The sequence below is a fragment of the Xylocopa sonorina genome, chromosome 9 (genome assembly GCF_050948175.1).
Source record: "Xylocopa sonorina isolate GNS202 chromosome 9, iyXylSono1_principal, whole genome shotgun sequence".
Classification (NCBI taxonomy): Eukaryota; Metazoa; Arthropoda; class Insecta; order Hymenoptera; family Apidae; genus Xylocopa; species Xylocopa sonorina.
Window position 1 is genome coordinate 3,554,987 of NC_135201.1, and position 19,841 is coordinate 3,574,827.

At 50.9% G+C, this 19,841-nt stretch overlaps 1 protein-coding gene across 6 annotated transcripts in view; it reads left to right on the forward strand.

Annotated features, from left to right (window-relative positions):
• The window catches only part of Lar (tyrosine-protein phosphatase Lar), a 212,662-nt gene that overhangs the window by 171,906 nt on the left and 20,915 nt on the right, over positions 1-19,841 (forward strand). For 5 of the 6 annotated variants that reach the window (XM_076901469.1, XM_076901472.1, XM_076901470.1 and 2 more), the window contains one exon: positions 9,391-9,573. The exons of the other annotated variant lie outside the window; for it this stretch is intronic. In XM_076901469.1, the coding sequence (XP_076757584.1) occupies positions 9,391-9,573 (183 nt within the window). The remainder of the gene's footprint in view (positions 1-9,390; positions 9,574-19,841) is intronic. 6 annotated transcript variants of the gene reach the window in all.

Below are 19,841 nucleotides of genomic sequence, written 5' to 3' on the forward strand. Positions count from 1 at the left end.
CGTCCGCCTCCGCCACCCCGTTTCGCCAGCCCCGCGCGCGCGAGTCCACCCTCTCCCGATCCGCGCCGCCTCGATATCAATTCTCTGCCGATAAATTTCCGCGGCGCGCTTTATATTCACGATATTGTAATCTGGTTGAATAAATTCAAGCTCTGCCATAAATCGTATCATCAAACATGCATAAAGGGCACCGGGTTCGATTAATTGATAAGAACGAGGTAAGAGCCCTCTCTATCGTCGCTGCGGAGGGGGATGAACAGAGAGGGAGAAGAAAAAGCGAGCTTTCCTTTCCTCGTTGTTACCGTTCGAGTGTCCCTCTTCTTGTTCCTCTCCTCCTCCACGCTCTCTTCTTCTCGTACCTTCTCTTCTTTCCCCTCCACTTTTGCGCCGCTCTGCTCCATGGTTAATGATATCCACCACCCCCTCAACGGCGAACGCGAGACCCGGTTCCGTTTCTTCCGAGCGGGCCTTAATTCGCGTAGAATTAATTACAAGATCAAAAGACGATTTAGGGTGGCTTTCTACCGACCCGTCTCGACCACCCACCACCCACCCCTTCCGTAGACGCTTCCACTCGCCCCCTCGAGCAAGCAAGAGAGAGGCGAGTTCGGTCTTCAGAGCCTAATCCTCTGGAGCAGGCACTCGAAACCGAGCCACTTGATGCAAGGCCTCGTTAAGATGAGGTGCCTCGAATCGTTCTCGTGGCGCCGCTTGAATATTACGAGGCCCTCTTCCGCTGTGGTATTACACCATCTGCTGTAGGGCAGCGTCGCGGCCCGTTGTCCCAACTTCCGGTCCTCCTCGCGTTAGCTTTGGTTCTCGCGACTCTTCGAACGGGCGATCGCAGCTTTCGAGACGCGATTCTCGCGTTGTTTCATCGAAACTTTGACGAGATTGGAACGTTTCAGGAAGCTTTGACCAGCGACGAAGCATCGAGGCTGAGAGAAAAAAATTCGCTTGTCCCAACGGGGGTGAGTCTTGGTCGATGGATTCGCGTCGCTCGTAGAGAACACGGTTTCGTCGATCTTATAAAAGGACTGCTGTCTTAATTATTTTAACGTGGCGTCTCGAAATCTGACGACGAGAGCAATCGTTTCTACGGCGATTTCACTCGCTATCGCGAACTTTAACCTGGAGGGGGTGGGAGATGGGCGAGGAGGAAGAAATTTCTGTTCACTGGCGCGAAACGAAGCGAAGCAATTTTTCTTGCGATCGTCTTCCTATAACTTTTGTTTCTCCGCCCGCCTGATTTCGTTTCCAGCTTTCCATCCCCACCCTCACACCCCCTCGCACCCTTCGAACGGAAGAATTTAAGAAAAGCTCGAAGCCAGCCGAAGAAAAACTGTTTTTTACCCGGCCCAGCATCGCGTTTGCTTCTCGCCAATTTAATTTCCCGATTTCACCGAACGCGCGCGCCTTCCCATCCGCGCTTTCGTCCCGCGGCGGGGCGAGCCGCGTTTCCCGCAGACCCAGCCAATTCCTCGTAGATCGATTTCTCACGGAACGATATAAGGCGGTCCGTGCGCCACGTGTGTACACGTACGCTCGCCTATAGCGCACGTAACGGTGCGGACGTTTGCATACGTGAATGCACTGGGTGTGCTCCGCGATCTCTGCCTCGCTGAATCTCGAACACCCATCTCTGTTATCTCTGACAACAGGAAAGGGTCGTCTGAAAATATATGTAAGAATCTCTGCCACTTCCTCGATTAATATTTTTATATAAATGCCTCTAATAATTACGAACCCCTAAATAACGTGGCTCTAAACGGTTCGTTCTATAAATACGAACGGACGTTTAACCTGAAACTCTGCACACGCCTGCCAGAGAAAAACAAGGAACCAACCAGGGGTTTCGTATTTTTCTCTCGACCACGGGGCTTCCATAGAGCCAGCACGGGATAATAGAGGCATCCCAAGTGCCGCAGGGTTCCTTACGGCGAAACGCCGTATATATCGAAGACAGAAACGCGGGGCTCGCAGCTGCATCGGCGCGTGCGTTTGAATTATGAAAGCCGCGTTTGCCAGCGACTTTTACGGGGAATTTTAACCAGTGTAGTTTATTGGCCCGTTCCTTACCGAGGGTAACCCGGGCACGGTCCCGACAGGCAACGAATTAATTCCTATTCCCGCGTCGTCAGCCGCTCGCAAATTCCGCCGCGGAGCCGATCACGCGGTCGTCGCGCGAAAGCCTTTTAAAGCCCAGCCACCCGGAACGCCTGGGAGTCGCGTCGATGCACGCGCGTTCCCCTTGAAAAATGCGAGTTTAATTCCTTTCGCTGCGTACGGCTCGTAAAGAAGAATCGATGGATGAAAGAGCGAAAGCGACCGCGTAACGCCGCTCAACGCTCGCATCGCATCGAGCGACGCGAACGATGCAACGCGCGGCTGAAGAAGTCGAACGATTGCACAGTACTCGCTCTGTTTTAGAGATTTCTGTTGCCTAGTTGTAGATTTTGGGTGCGATTTCTGGTTTATCTGTACGAAATATTATTTTCATCAGCATCCAATTGCAGACATAGAAATTTGTAACAGAGTGTCTGATAACAGATTTGTGATTTTAATTTTTACTCAAATATTTCCGATTCAGTATCCATATTTTTAGAAGACATCGTTATTCTACAAGTCTTCAAATTTTACTTCCTCGTGATTCCATCCACGCACGTTTATATCTCTCGCGAGCGTTCCCTCTCATCGAGAATAAAATCCGACAGGTATCTCAACCCCGAAATTTGTAGCGAAATAGCGTGCTAAGCAAAGATGAGTAGAAAAAAAAAAAGGAGAAAGGAGAATCTCCGACCTCCCAAACACAACTCGCCCGAGGGAGCTTCTCCACGAGTCGTACGTATTGCACGCAAATTTCCGCGACGCTTCCCTCTTTCCGCTCGTCTCCGGCAATATAGAATTCCATCGTTTCGACGAGGCGGTCGCCGGTTCCACGAATGAAAGTTTTCAAGTGTTTCGGGACAGTCGAGTGGTCCGGGTCGGCCATAGGGATTGAAAGTTGAAATCCGGTCGGTCGGTAGCCGAGGAAGGAAAAACCGTAGCCAAGACGAAGGTGCAAAGGGTGGTGGAGGGTGGGTTTGCAGCGGAGGGTGCGGCCAGGAGGGAGGCGTGGAGAGAAAAAGGTCGAGGCGGTTCAGAGAGAGTCCGAGGGAAGGAAATTGGCAGAACGACCCGGGACGAATCTTTCTTTTCCACCCTCTCTCTTTCTCTCTGTCCTCGTTCAGCGCGACGGCGAATGGCGTGGGGTGACTTTGTTCGGCCGCGGGCTGCTGGCAGCCGGGGAAAATTGCGATTTAGCGGGGTGCGTGGCTGTCACTGGATGGCGTGTCTCACCGAAAAGCTCCACGGAAGATTTTCATCGCGCTTGGAACACATCTTCGAGCGTGTCGCGAAGCCAACGAACGCGGGACGCCAGATTGCCGCCCTTCTACCTCGATAAGTTCCCCGGGGGGATAAGCTCCCGAGGTACAGCATAAACCTTTCTTGTTTCCCGGCAAAGTTACCGTGAAATATCTGCGCTTCGAACGATCCAACTTTCAGGCCCGGGCTGCGGAGCGACTCTTAAGCGATTTCAACGCGAGCAAATTTATCTAATCGAGAATATCCGCGCCCACCCCCTTCCCCTTTTTCTCGCGGGGTGCTGTCGCCGTCACGTTCCCTCGATGGGGACGCGATACGAGCCACGCGACCTCTGTGGACTGCGGAAAATGTAGCGTTTTTTTTTTTTTTTTTTTGCCCAGTTTTTAAAGATCGAAAGGTACACACGTAGAAATCCACGGTTCTATATTTGGTTAAAGCATAGTGGACACAGTGTGAATTGCATTCTGTAATATTGATTCAGTGTATATATATTCCAACAAGTCGTAATTTACACTGTGCGTCGAATTTATCTTCCAAACGAATTTATATACGTGCATACATATATACGCGATCCGCTTTGATTAAATAATATGGTTAATTGAATAAAATTGAAAGCCAGTCGATCGGAGTGTTCCGATTAAATCGTGATTTGCACTGTTAACATTTTGTTCAATTCGGTGCGGTTTTTTTACTTTGAATAAAAATGAACATCAAGTGAACACTGTCAATTATCAAGTTCGATCGAAACATTCGAATTGCAATTTACACCAGCAATTTTTCTTACGGTTGTTGCACCGTACATTGGAATTTACGCCAGACTGTCGACAGTGTTGAACCAGCGTTCAATTATCGTTCGATTAAAACGAATCGTCAACGCTATACACGGGGGCACAATTTTTCTGTTACCAGCTGACTCTCGCCTAGTCGCTCGTTATTATTCCCGCGCCGCGTCGAGCAGGGATTTCCGGGCGGAACCGAAGGTTCCGCGACGCGATCCGCCCTCAGAACAGCCTCGATATTTCAAAGAATTTACCACGGATCCGCGTTACTATTTCGGAAATCCGCGGATCCCGAAAGATCGACGACCCTAAAATCGTTTCGCATTCGCCTCGCTCCAGGCGTCGTTCGATCCACCCTCGACTCTCGCATCCCAACCAGTTTCGCTCGCGAAGATCGACGCGACGAACCGTGCGACGAATCTCTTAAGGCAACGATCACCTGTTGCTTAATAACCGCCGCCATGATTGCCCAGAGATGACGATTTACTTCCGAACGAAAATTGTTTCTCCACCCTCTCCCACCCCAAACGTCGTCCTCGTTCCAGGACATTTCCTTCGTAGCCCAAGGCGTTTTATTCCATCCGGAGAAATCCATCGCTTTGTCGCTATCCGAAGCGACTTCTCGTGAAACGGATGGATCCGCGAGAGATCGGTCTTCCCGCGACCTCGCGAACGCCGGAAGCGCGCCACCCCTCCACCTTCTCTCACCCCTCTACGATCTACATGGTCTACGATTCTTAAACGATGGATACAGAAACTTGCAGGAAGTCGATGAGAAAAAGGGAAGAGCGCAAGAGAGTCGAATAGAAGAACGAAGGGGTGGGTTCTCGAGGGTGGTAGAAGGTAGAGAAGGTTTCACCCGAGAAGTCGAGTGTTTTTTATCTAGTCGAACTGCGGACCCGTTCTTGCCACCGTGAAATCGGAAGAAGCTCGTTCAGGCTGGGCCGCAAGAAGAGGCAATCCGCGAATCGACAGGGACAATGGACTTACCGGAGGGTGGAAGATGGTTCCCCCGGTGTCGCGTGGTCGACGGTTGTGTATTGTCGCGGGAAAGCGTCGACGGGCAGAAGGTGGAATCGTTTGTGCCGCCTGAAAAGAGAACTCTGAGGGGGTGGCGGAGGAGGCGGCTCACGGAAGGGCGGTGAGGTCTGCGGGCGATTTCTATTGTCAACCCTGAACGCCTCACGGTCGCCGATATAATTGGCGCCGCGCCGCCCACAGCCCCCTGGGATAACTCGAACGATAACGAGGACAAAAGAAGCCGCCGCGTCGCGGTCGAGGAAGAAAACAATGGCGGGAAGATCTCAGCCGGCGTCGAGCGGAAGGCGAGCGCGCGTAGAATTTCACCGCCTTGGAGAACGACGCGGATGCGACGGTCGAGTGGATCTGACAGAGGCTGAGCCCGCGATCCGAAACGCGAACGATCCCCACCCCCGCCCCGTTCCCTTAATTGTGCTCGTTAAGGGTGGAGGACACCCGTTGAATGGATCGAAATGGTGTCCTCGCGAATTTTCACCAGCCTCTCCTACGGCTCGGTTCGCCGACCGACAAAGAACGCTGCTTTTCAGCGGACGAGGAAGCGTGGGAGGCGGCGGGGCGTCGCTTTTCCAGGGGAACCGAACCGGATGCCTGGAGGCTTTCATTCGACCGCGTCCAACGGGGATGAAGAAAAAACAGCGGGGCAAAGTCGTGTCGGCGATAACCAAAACAGAGGCATCCTTTTGCGGCTTACCCCTTTTTTTCTTTGAGATTATGCACGGAGTTACCGTGGAACGGCACCGACCGCCGCCGCCGCCGCGTTTCGAACAATTCAAATGGGTCAGCCTTTTTCTTGCGCCTTGCCAGGCTCGAACACGACCCGTTCTCTCTCTCTCTCGATCGGCTTTGTACCGTCGCTGCGATGGAATTTAATCGAAACAGCTCCACGCCCGCGGTTACCAACCCCCGCTTCTCTCTGCTATTTCCTTTTCGTTAGGACTCGCGTACGGTGGCGCGTAGCGGTGGCTGAGGTTCCACGTTCCGGTACCGCTGACGCGATAAGTCGACGAGCGATCCAACAGGTTCCCCCGTTAGGACTTCTAACGTATTTACGGAACGAGGAGACTAGATGAAAGTTGGCTCGAGTCCCGCAGCTACGGAGTTCCGATTGCTCTTTTAATTGACGAGATTATAAAAGAGCAATTTGCGAAGTACCGGCCGCGGGTTAAACCGAGGTCGGGGGATGGTAATTGCAGTTTGAACGCCGGTCTTTGGGTAACTTTCACCCAGTTCGCGGGGTGCCCCCGCGATAATTCCGGCGGACGCTCGAACCAATCTCCTCGCCGCAGAGATATCGAGGGATATCTCCCTATCTGATCGTGGAACGTTGCCTAGACCGGTGGAATCGCGTGGCTACGGCCTCTCGACCATTTTTATCGCTCCCACCGCTACGATCGGGAGCGTCCGGGTGCACGAGGGCAAATTTCAAGGGTTGATCGTGGACCACGAGATAGTTGAAGCACGCGGCGCGAGTTCCAATTACACGTGGCGTTACACAGTTCCTGAAAGACTTCCTCCGCAGTGGGTGTCGCAGTGAAGCACGGGACGAGGTGCTTCGGGGAGTGACGCTGGTCCCTGTAATTATCGGCTACACCGGAAGATTGTCGGACGTAACGATGACATTAAGCCAACCCTCGAAACTGGAACGGGTTTTTAATTAATCCCACGCGTCGCAATTATCGGTATGTTTTTAATTGAAAAAAAGAATAGAGGGAGAAAGGGGGTAAGAAAAATTGTCGAGGAGTTAGCTCGAGACGCGTAAGCCCCATTGAAACGGAACCAGGACCGCGAAGTTGTTCGGAACTCCGAGTGCAACATCCTCGAACTTAAATTTAACTACGACCCCCGCCCTAAGGATTAACGTGGTATCGTCGTAATTACGTGAAGAACGAGGGCAATGTTGCTTGTATTGGGCGCCGTTAAACAAGTCGTATTAATATAGACGCGTAAAGGGTGTGTCGATTACGAGTAAAATTATTTTACGAAAATTTGTTTAATTTACTGTTTTTTTTTTTTTTATTCGTTACTATTCTTACTAGTACATTGAGACTTTATTGATATTTAATATATTAGAGAAATGTATGAGTGTTTTAAATTTCGACCTACTTTAAGGGATGTTTCACGCTTTGCGAACAACAGTGTACGTGTTACAATTATCTTAAACTAATATTAGTACAAAATGCTAATAAAATCTGAGACTAGAAATTTCGTTGCGTCAGAGGTACTCCAGATTTATATCGAATCGTACATAAAAAATTGAGAATACTTAACGCATCAGAATTGCTACTTTCAATTTTTATTCGTATCCAATTACGTGCACAGAATTTTAAGATATCGGATGCAACGAAATTCACGATTTTTTATTTCCATTACTATCCAATTACGCACACCGTAATTTCGAATACCCGATGCGATGAGGTTACTGCTATAATTACAATTTTCATTAAGCATCGCGTACCGATATTAAATTAAAACAGTGCGGCAGGGGTATCCATTAAACAAAACTTGAGCGACGCGTTACGGCCACGACCGCCCACCCTAACGGCGTCCCATTCGTTCGCCCCCTATTTTCTCACGTTTCACATCCTTTCCCGTGTCCAGAGAAATGCGAATAAATCGATCAACTCCTTCCGGCGGGTCCGAGAATAGAAATTTCGAGGTATCGACCAGCCTGCCCGCTCTACCCGCTCGCCCACCCCACCCGCACCGTCCCGTAAACCGTTTTACCAACTTTTTTCCGGTATATTGAATTCTGATTCTATTCTCGGGACGCTCGGACACCGGGGGTGTATATATCCGGTCGCATCCACCGGGTATCGGTGAACCGTCTTCTCGAGGACGACGAAGCCTCTGTTTCCCCTCGCGAGCGGATAGGAACGGGATATCCGGCGTGGTGCAATGGCTTTTCTTAACTTTCGATCCCGCGGGACTGACCGCGGTATATTCCAGCCCCGATCCCACGCGAGCGAGGTTTTATACCGTCCGCGACGTTTCGCCGCGGGTCTCCGCTGTAAGCGACGTACGTCCAACGCTTGGATTTGCATAAGTGGCCACCCTCGTTTTTATACGACGTGTATGGGGTGGATCTGTTTGGCTTCGACGAGTCGAACGCCGTCGTTTTTTAAGATAGAGCACAGTGCACTTTTTGAATGAGTGAAATTATAAGAATTTGAGAGCTCTTGCTATTTTGTAAGCTCGATTGTTTCTTGCTGTAGAGGGTGTGGGTATGGGGTGGATCTGCTTGGCTTCGACGTGTCGAACGCCGTCGTTTTTTAAGATAGAACACAGTGCACTTTTTGAATGAATGAAATCATGAGAATTTGAAAGCTCTTGCTATTTTGTAAGTTAAATTGTTTCTTGCTGTAGAGGGTGTGGGTATGGGGCGGATTTATTGGTTCCAACGAATCAAAGTCAGCAGGTTCTTAAAATAGACCTACGCAACGGGTTTTGAGGGATTAGATGCTGTTTCTGTTTCTAAACTCAATTATTTCTTGCCACAGTGGAAAGTTGCACGCATGCGAGGAGAATTTATTGGTTCTAACGAATCAAAGTCAGCCGTCTTAGAATAGACCCGCGCAAAGTACACTTTTGAAATGGAACTTTCAGAGTTTAAAAGCTCCAACTGTTTCAGAGTACAATTATTTCTCGCCAGGGAACAAAGGTGCACGCATACGGGGTGGACTCATTGGCTCTGATGAATCGAAGTCGATCATTTCTGAAAATAAACCAGCGAGAAGTACGCGTTCGAAATAGAATCCTGAGAGTTTAAAAGCCCTCCTTATTTCCGACCTCGATTATTGCTTAACACCGAATGAAGTTACACGCTCTTAGTTCTGACAGATCAAAATGAACAGGTCTCTAAAATAGCACAAAGTGCACCTTCGAAACAGAGTTCAGAAAATTGAAAAGCTCGCGTTATTCCTTAACTTCAATTATCTCTTGTCACTGAACAAAATCGGACACTATCGGACGTCTGTCCAAAATGACAGACGTCTCTTTCGAAAAGGACACTTCCTAACCGTAACTTCGACCAAGAAAACGAGACCAATTGATTTTAATACGCGGAGACTATTTCGCGAAACCGCGTTGCGCCTCGTTCGGAGGAGGGGTTGAGCGTATCCGCGACGCAAGAATACGCGGTCGGCCTCGATCGTCGAATTCCATCCGCGCGGATATTTATTCAGAGAGTTCTGTTTGATTGTTGCAGCCGACAAATTGCCAAGCGGTTTCCCGTTAATATCTCAAGCACCATTGACGAAGGTGGTCGAAATGGGTCATAACGCGGTGCTGCTCTGCACCGCCATTGGTTCACCGCCCCCGATCATATCCTGGGTACGAGACATGCTGCCCATTGACACGACCAATCCACGCTATACGGTTCTGGACACCGGTAAGTGAACGTCCTCTCTAAAGCGCTTCCACTATCTTGCTTCCAGCGACGAGTACCACACTGGACGAATAGTGGTCCAGTCTGAACGGTTTGCTTGCCAATCGAACTGTCATTCTTCCAATACGGTCGCACTCGCTGATATCAACGATTACCAACTTGAATTAAAACGACGGCTTTAAACGCGTAGACGGAAGTTGGGTCTGGGAAAGGGTTAATGGTTTTAGGGTCGCGGCGAGGCCAACCCCTATCATACTAATTGCTTAATTTATACGCGGAACTTTTATTACGCGCCCTCTAAAACGGACCTTCAACTGGTCGTTAATGTAAATTAGCGTGGCTTTTTACGTCTGGACGTAAAAAAAGGAGCGTGGAAGATAAGTTAAAGATGTTTAGCCGCGTTGCACGGGTAATAACCGGTGGGGGTGGCGGAGTTCGGTGGCGCGTGTCATATCTCGTCGAGTGCCAGAGTGCGTAAGTCACTGTCAACCCGCGGTAGCGTTGATCGAGTGGTCACGCGATATGGGAACATCCAGCACATCCATCTCGTTTGCCAAGAGGCGCGCACCTGCTCTGCTCCGCTCGGCTCCCAAAGTGCACTTCGTGTCTCTACTCTCGTATGAACTGCCGTGGGTGGGGCTGGCGGCGGCCATGGGATCGGTATCGTTCATGTTTTCGATCAAAGTGCCACACGACCAAGACCTTTCGCTTAATCGACCCTGGATCATCCCGTCGTTGAACGCGATGTAACGCCCGGTGATATCGAAAAATCAGTTAAAAATCGCGGCCACGTTCGCCAGTCGCCCACCCCCCGTCCACGTTCTGGTTAAAATCGAGTCGATTCCCATCGAGTGCGGCCGTGATTCGGTCAGCTGCTCGTTATTCTCTCGTGACGCGTACCTACTAACAGCGGCAGCGTGTACACTCGTTCCCTGGTACAAGTCGATAACTAATGCTGGCGCATAAAGCGACCCATACTACTGCGGGCAATTCGACGAGCTCTCACCCCTCTCTCTCTCTCTCGATACGGTTAACGAACTCGATGAAACGATCGCTCGAACGATCCTTCGATCAACCGCGGCACGTCGATGCGGAGCCTCGCCATAAAAATTTTATACCACGACCGACCACCCACGCGGAGGGGGGTGACCACCCCCGAGTGGTTTCGAAAATCGTACGTAGCTGGTGGATATTCCTCTCGAGAAGTACAGGAATCGAACGACGTGATCTGGTAGCGATTTAAAAAAAGTAAAACGCCTCCGCGGCCACCCCGTGCCACCCCTTCCTCGACACGAGTGGATGTTAATGAGAAGCCGCGACCCACGGATATAATTCGCGATAGCGAACGAACCCCACCAGCGGACGAGTCGACGAGTGCAGTCGCCGTGCACGTGCACACACTGGTACGCGCGCGGGGGTTGTTTCGCTAACACACGGGAGACGTAACCTATTATCATTATTTTTCCGTAGCCGGGTGTACTTGCGCGAACGTACACACGTGTACGTACATATACATGTATATATGTATATATATATAACGTTCACTTTGTTTTTATCGCAATGGCGGTATCATTATCGAGCGGCACGTCACGTAATACCCGGCGCGCACTTGCACCCCCTCCGGCCGACTATCTTTACGGCGGACGGCGCAGTTTGCCGCGACGTGAAAAGTATACATTAGATGCAGGAAAGCTGGCTGCATACACGCCAGGTATCGTTCGGTTGTATCGCCTGCCAACGGTTACGTGTGTTACCCTACGTACGTAGCACGCGTTATGCATACGTCCGCCTGGGAGGCGGTGGCTGGCTGCGTTCCGAGCAAAGACGCCACCCCCTATAAAACTCCTTACTCTGCTCGGAACACTCGACGATTCTCGCCCCTCTCTACCCACCTCGCTTTCGACTCCTCTTATCCTCGATTAACGCGAAATTTATCGATGCAACCCTCGAACATCCGCGAGCATCCGCGCGTGGGGGTTGGCAACGGGTACGCGCCGCGTGCCACTCGCACGTGCGTCGATCTTACACGATACGTGTATGCGCGGCACGTACGCAAACGGGGGTATCGCGTGCGTGCAACCCCCGTCTCGTGCATCCGTCCGTGGCTGTGCATGCGGGAGCACGCGGACACATCTTATCGGGGATCCTCCGGCGCGGAAACGCCGCGGCGAAAGAATTCCTGCTCGAGCGGAAATACGATTCATCGCGGCTATCGAGCCTCCCGTTCGACGCTCGGAAGTCAAGGGTTGAACCGTGGTGAACGGAAGCGCGAGAATCCTCCGTGTTTCCGATTCGCCGCGATTCAACACCGGCTAAGTGAATTTCTCCACGGGTCATATTTTTTGCGAGATTGTTACACGGTGTTCGCATAATCGTCGCCGGTTTGTTAACCGTAGAAACACACGATCCGCGGGATAAATGGATTGACAAATATCGCCAGCGTTGTTTAAAAAAACTGGTGACACTTTTTCATACACCCACTTTACCCCTCTCGCGTTTCACCAGCCGTGGAATTATTAATAAAAATAAATTTATATATTATTTTTATATATTATATTATAATGAAACTCCAAAATGAGTCGAACTCAATAAACGATATCGCGTGTTGAAAAATTCCGCGATCCACAGTTCGTCGATGGAATCAAGAATTGAAAACCGGGGAGGATCAAAGTCCCGCGGCGTCCGCCGCCAAATAACCCGGCACTTCGATTGTCTGTGAAAAGATAAGAAGACTACGGGGCTGTAAATATGCCCGGTAGCGACGTGTCGGTGAATACGGTGGATCGGATGGGTGGATGAATAGAATAAGGAAAGGCAGAGTGACGGGCTCGAGGCAGAAAGCATCCCCCTCTAGTCGCATCAGTCACTCGCGCGTTCGCTTGTTCGCCCGCGGCAGCCACCCTTAACGTTATTCGCGTGTCTTCGTAGCCGCCCCCGCGCGGCTCCGTCAATACCGTTAGGAGCCTTCCGACCTGTGCACGCGTGTGCGCCGTGAAATATGCGGCTTAATGTATTGCAAAAAGTACGCGACGCGAGAGAAAGAGAGAGAGAAAGAGAGTGAGGGGGTTGGCAACGCGTTCGTCGACTCTCGCGCGAAGTTCCGCGGAAAGAAAATGGATCGGCTGGAAGAAAGAGAGGAGACAAAGCGGTGGGCGGTCGTGCGTCATGGTTCGCCACGCGTTTAAAACCGCGTTCGCCACGGACGACGTAGCTTGGTAGCGCGTTCGCGAACGACGTATGCCCGTAGATCCCATCCACGCCGTTCTGGTAGCAACGAAACGGTATTTAGCGGCGTACGGGGCCGCGCATTTGTTTTTATTAACTACCGTGGGAATAGGAATAATATAGCGGGGATTAATAGAATCGCGGCGCCGCGTGGTTGAATACACGGTCGGTCGAATATGGTGCCCGGCGCGGGGAACTTTGTAGCTACATTCAATTATTTCAACGCGGTCCCCGTGTTTGTTTTAACGTAAATCAAACCGTTAATGCCTAATAACACAGACGATTACCGCTGGCGTAATTATTAAACCGAAAACATTGCTATTTGCGCGGGCCGGGCGCAATTTCTGCGGCCGCCGCTGTTTGCGTCTGACCAAACCCGCCCCTACACGCGTTCTACTGCGGCGGTCTAAGCGATTGACTGCCAGTACCATCGCTGCGAGTTGGTTAACGATCAAACGTTCGCCAGTGGTCAACTTTCTCCCTCGGCGTCTCTTCTCCTGCCTCGTTCACCGCGAGATTCGAAAAAGTATCCCTCGCAGAGGGGTTGGAGGAAGGAGAAAAAAAAAAAATCTGCGCGAAACCGGGAAGGCGCGACGCGGCGCGCTCGCGAGCGTGCGGTGGGCGTTATTCAAATTTCTCTACAAATTAAATTCGTCCGCTGCTCCTCCGCCATTGTCGGGCGTTATATTAGGTTAACGTTGAAATTTTAATGGAACGTTTCTAACATCCCTGCATTGTTAGAAGTCTGGCGGGCCATTGTTTGCATTCATTTACGAGGGGCCCGGGGTACATTCGCAATTTCGCGTTAATAATATCAAAGCATCGCCCCGCCGGTTTGTTATAGAGGCGGCGCCCAGGCTTCGCGAAGTGTTTTCACGGGCATCGCCGGCATTGTTGCCGTCGAATTTCGCTAAATCCCATCCGCCCCGTGTCGAGCGTGTTCGCACGGCTGGGCGACGTCGAAGAAAAGTTGCGAGGAGATCGTTCCGCGCCCCTCGCGTCGCCCCGTCCGCCCTTCTCGCGGCGATGAAGCGACGCCAGGCGTGAAGGGTTGGACTCTCGCTGGTGAACGCTGGTTCGCCAGAAATTCTTGGCGAACGGACGACAGTGCCGGACTACGCGGCCGCGGATCTCCATTTCCGTTTATCGCGCAAACGAGACAAATTAATTAAAGTTAGACACGCCGGGGCGGCGCGCGACGGCCGGGTATTAAAATAACGGCCGCTTTGGTGAACGGCGAGCGCTTTACGATAATTGAAGAGAATTAAACCGGGCGCGGATTCCACGGCACGCGAGATAAACCAATTTAATGTTTCATTTAAGCTTTGTCAACGTTTACGGGGAAGATCGCGCGCCCGTCGGAACTCGAGGATCGGACATCGCGATACGCGCCACTGGGTGAAGGGCGGAGGGTCGAAAATCGCCACGTTCGAGCGTAAACTTTTGCAACCCCCGCACGGTTTTTCTATCGTTAGAAAAATTGAAATTGACCCGTGCGTTCGACTTTTAAGATAACAAAAAATATCCGTAACATTTTTCTGCGGAAGATTCCGTGAATGGTGAATAATCGTCAGTTGGGTTTCGATTTTTTCTCTTCCAGTCGCTTTTAGCCGCATTTTCTCCGCTATTTCACCTGAGACCGTTCCCTTTACAATGGACGAATACGCGCGTATACTTATTAGTTAACAATTTACCGTGACACGTAACTGCAGGAAACTTCGCATTGTGCCCGTTTAACCGTTATTAGCGCGACAAGGATCGCTGTACACGCTCCAAGCAGCCCAGGACGCGCGACTGCGAACCTGATGCCGGGAAATTTAAAACGTCTTAAACAGAGATGGGCAGAATTTAAACTAGTTAACTAACGAATAAAGTTACCCGCTGCACCGTGCGCATTATGTAGGAATCTTCGAGTAAAACGGAACTTTTCTTCGACGAGCACGGTTAACCGCGGTTATCATCCGATAAAGTCAACTTACGCGGGTTTATACGAGGCTCTCGCGTCTTAACTTCGCTCGATTCTCCATCGGGTTAATTCGTTTTAACCGGTTAATTCGCAACCGCGGCTCCCGTTTCTGTGCTCTGGCGAAACGGGGGCGGGGGATAAAATCACCAGAGACAGGGGCTGGCGGAACGGACGGCAGCCGTGAGCTCGACGCATCGAGAATCGTTAAATTATATTTTCCAGTCCTTGGCCGTAAACCGTGGAAAGAGGCGCGCGGAGGCGGGCGAGGTAAAAGCGCGGCGGGGGCAGTTAACGCTTCGTCAACACTCGTAAAATTTCCAGCATTAAAGCTACGAGGCTTGATGAGCAGGGCTTGAACTTCGAAACAAGCCTGGGAGCTATGCCGCGTTACGCTTCTTAACACCTGCCTTGGGATCCTCCGCTGGCAGCCCTCCCGCGCCTGTTCTCGCATCTTTAACCCCCGCGGCGCGTAATATCCCCCGATCGTTTCGAAACTTCTCTAATTGTCCGTAACGATAATGCACGAATGCGCCCTGCGAACACCCATGGAAATCGTCGTAACGGCCGCACGCGCGATACGGATACGCGTTGGTAGTAAATTCCAAGGATCGTTCTTTCTCTCTTTCTCTCGCTCGCGACGATTCGAAGGAAAAACGCGGAGGCGAACGGTGGCGCGAGCCAGCCGATACTGCTTTTTAAGTGCGCCAGGGGCGGAAAGGTTTAACGTTCCTCCGCGATATTCGTGAAATATCCTCGACCAAAGTTGGCGGAGGTCGTAGAGGGGCTAAGTTCGAAACAAGCTTGGGGTGAAACGGGCTCTCGCGATACCAACCAGCGCTGAAATTCCTCGACTGTCGTCGGTGATAGCGGCGATGCTGTTGATCTCCACGTGGATGTGGTTATTTGTCCACGTATCACAGAATTCGCACCTCTTTCGCGACGATTACGAGTATCGCCACTGTTAAGAATAAATCACGGTGGCCGTTTGAACGCCCGGTGAAAAAAGCGCGATTTCTGAAGCACTATTTCAAGTGTAATTGTAAATTTATTACACTGTTGGAATTTTAAACGCGCGTCGTAAATATTCGTGCATTCGTTCGCTCTTTCTTTGGAAAATGGAATTCAACGGACGATCGTTCTTTCGGTGGAAAAGAATTTGCTTCTATCGTGCTCAAATAGAACCCAGTAATTAATAACGAATATATATTATATATATCATAGAACGATGATGCATCGTTTCATTCGCACGCGAATTCTAAATAAATCGGAGATTAATCGGTGAATTAATCGTTCGTAGACATTCGAACTCGCTCGCGCGCCCATCGCTACTTAGCACCTACGGATAAGATCCACCCTATCCCCAGCAGCCTTTTGTCGTCGCGTTACGCGGCTATAGAGAGCCACGATCTTCTTCTGCGTCGAGTTAGGAGCTCCCCCAGGGCCATTAGGCCACCCTTTCCCCACAGGAGTTGACTTATGACGCGCGCCAAGCGAGGGGGATCGACTAACCCCACCCAGTTCACCCTTGCGTACACACTTAACCACCATCGAAAGAAAGCCACCAGTTAGACGATCCTCTGCGGACCGCGGTGTGTACTCGAAATTCGTGAAAAACCGACGACAAGCAGGGCCTCGTCCTCGAGTGAAACGTGTTGGAAAATTGGTCCCGTTGACGCGGAGGAATTTTAATTTCGACCCTTTCCAACCCCCCACCTCGCGCAAGAAACAACGAGCAAACGTCGCTGCATTTGCGCGCGATTAAAGGCCCGTTTCAACGTGCGCTCGCGGGACGACAAAAAGAGAGAGCAAGAGAGAGAGGGAGCCGGAAACGTCAACGGGTAATTCGATTTCCTTTCCGGCAGAGAGCATCCGCGAGAGACGGGAGAACCACCCCGTCCGCCTCGTCTCGCGAAAGACGTTTCATGCCCGCATAATCTCCTCGTCTGCCGTCATTCTCTCTTATATTTACGAAGCGGGATCCTGACGTTAATGCGCGACGCGAGATCTTCCACCGGAACCGGAACAGAGAAACGCTCGCAGGGGTAGAGGATGGGGGCCTGGAGACGTCTACCGTGAAGGCGCCGCGAGATACGTTGATCCTAATAAAAACCGAGGGTGGAAATACTGTTGTTCGAACGGGTGCTCGATTCCTCGATCTATTAATAACGCTCGCGATTTTAATTCGCGATAATTAATCCTGGTTACGATCATGACTCGCGCGCTGATCAGGAACGGCGTTCATAATCCACCCTTATCGGGTTAATCGGTTCTCCGTACCATGCTGTGAGAGCGTGTACGGTTCGCGGGTTAGGATTTCCGATAAAAATCGATGACACTCCGTGATTCGGTGAACGGCTCGAACGATTAATAGAAACGCGGACGGTACAGCCGCGCGTTTCCATAGCCGGGAACGGTTTCGATCGGGGTCGCGGGGTAAAAAGGGGACACAGAGGGTGTGTGTAGTTCAGCCATAGACACACGAGGCACACCCAGTGTAAACATATTTTCTGTTTGTGTTTTGACTGAATCGAGCGTGCACCGTTGGAAAAGCAACTGGCCACGAGCCGTTATCACCGAGCCCCATCCCCCCGTTTCATCCCCTCCTGCCGTCGTTCCGTTCCACTTCAATCGACTCCGCTCGCGTGAATATTTTCCGATAATTATAATTGACTGTTTTACGGAGGCGGGGCAGGCAGCCAGTCGATACGATGCCCGTGGCCGGGGCATAATTACGAAAGCAATTAAAACATTCGCGTACGAGCGTTGGTTCTTTGAACCCTGCGCGGGGTGGTTCCGCGAGAAACCGAGGAAAAGAGCAGGAACCGTGGCAGCGCCGGCGAAAAGCTCGTACACCCTCGAGGTAAACATATTTTCCGTTTGCATTCTATCTCGATCGAATCGAGAACGCGCTCGTCCTTCGAAGTCACCGGTTCCCCATTCGTATTCATTTTCCATCCACCGTATCCTCTCGTGCACGCGCGCGAGAAGGAGGGAAAGAGAGAGAGAGTGAGACGCGCGTCCGACGGAAGGGTGAGAAAGGAGCGGAACGCGGCGCAGGAAATGGTGGATACCGAATAAAGTACAAGTCACTACCGCCGCGTACATTTTGCGTACGCCACGGCGATATTAAATGCAACGAAAGATATTTCAATATTGCCAGGTAAACACGCGCAAATAGTCTTCGCGTCTTCGTCACGCAGCTACAGATTTCTCGATGCGCGCGGCTGTTGGTCCACGACCCGCTGAACAACTGAGAACAAATTTTAGTAACTCTTGTACACGCTGTTTTCTACGAACCAGGCGGTTTTCAAGTCTCTTCTCTTTATTCTTTTTCTGTAACAAACGGTCAAGGTTTTAATTATTGTAACTATTTAAAAAATTCACGACTGAGAAGAAATTTTAGTAACTCTTGTACAGGCTGTTTTCTACAAACGAGGCGGTTTTGAATTCTTCCAGAGTCGAAAGATGCATCATTCTCTTTATTCTTTTTCTGTAACAAAAAGTCAAGGTTTTAAGTATTGTAACTATTTAAAAAATTCACGAGCAACCCCTAAACCATTCGGTCAATGTCTCCACTGGGTCTCTAATTTCCGTCTGCTTTAATTATCGATACCGTTGCAACCCTTCTCGCGTGTTTGATGGCAAACAGTCCGCAGCGGTTGCCTCGGAGGGGTTTTCGTACGGCGAAATTTCGACCGTTTCGTTTTGCGCGAAGACGCGAGGAGGCAAAACGCGCGGTGAATTATCGAAGGAATTCGTAGTGGGAACGCAACACGAGCCTGAGGGGGATGAGAACCGCCGCTGGAGGGATGAGCAACGGTTTCCGGCGTTCGGTTGTTGCCGGCGATCCAAGTTTTTCGCAGCTGCGCTAACAACCGGCACGTGACTGGATGGGATAACAATATGGCCACGCGTTCCTTCCTGGTCAGCTTACTGGAAATTGTAGATGAGGCTCGATTATGTATTCCGATCGTACGGCGATATCAGACTGCCTTGGCTTCTCGCTCGTGATGGAGTGTTTTCTACTCTGTTCCCTACTTTCTCCCCCTCCCTTCTGTACATATACGTATACGTGGCCATCGAAGTCACATTTGCAACGAAACCGTATAAATCCGCATAACTCGCGTGTGGTCTCAGAAAAAAAAAAAAAAGAAAATTATCCGAACCAACGTTCGATTCGCGAGGACCTCGAAAGAGAAAAAGAAACGGAGTTCTCGAATAGAGGGAGACCTTGTTTCTGGAGGTCAGACTAGCCGGGAGGCCCCCACTGTCAAGGCTGTACACAAGTTCGTAAACTCGTTCCACGAGCTGCGGGCAGCCATTAATTACCGCCCTTAATTATCGTCGTCGTTCGATAAAACGTCAGCGCCTAAGGGACGGGGGAAACAAGCCCGTTGATCCGTTCTGTTTACTTTGCGAGCAACCCTGGCGCGGGCGAAAGAAGGGCTGGAACGATGGGCGGGCGGCGGCGGATAGATCTAAGGCGGCTGAATTATACCGAAGGAGTGACGTCTACGGAGATAATCACACGCCTCGTAGCAGCCAGTTCATCATCGTGGTATCGCGCTAAGGGGCTTGATGCATCATGGAAATCGCGCACGGAACCGACTAGGCCAAACAGAAAGTGGAATAGACGTGGGTGGGGGACGGTTGGGCTTTGTAACGAGGCTTTGAAACGGATTCCACACCGCCATCCCCGTCGCAACCTTCCTCGACTCGCGACCAACTCAATTAGCGATGGAAAAAGCGAAACGGAAGAGCCATCGGTGGATTATTTAAAGCGTCCATTTCGGCACCCCTTCCGCGCACCCTTCGATCGCCGCGTCACCCCAGCGTCTTCCGCGACCCTCTGATTCTCGAACTTTGTTCGATCGACCGGTGGAAAACCGCGCGACAATCGCGAACAGCGATAAGCGGATTGAGATTGATTAAGGAAAAAAGAGAGTGGAGAGAAGAACGAAGCCGCGCTTCTCTTTTGCGACCGTCTACGAGCCTCTGTGGGTCTCGTTTCGAATGGAGGCTCCTTTGAAGTCACCTTTAAAGATTATTAACGAACAGAGCAGAAGGTTGATCGTTAAAG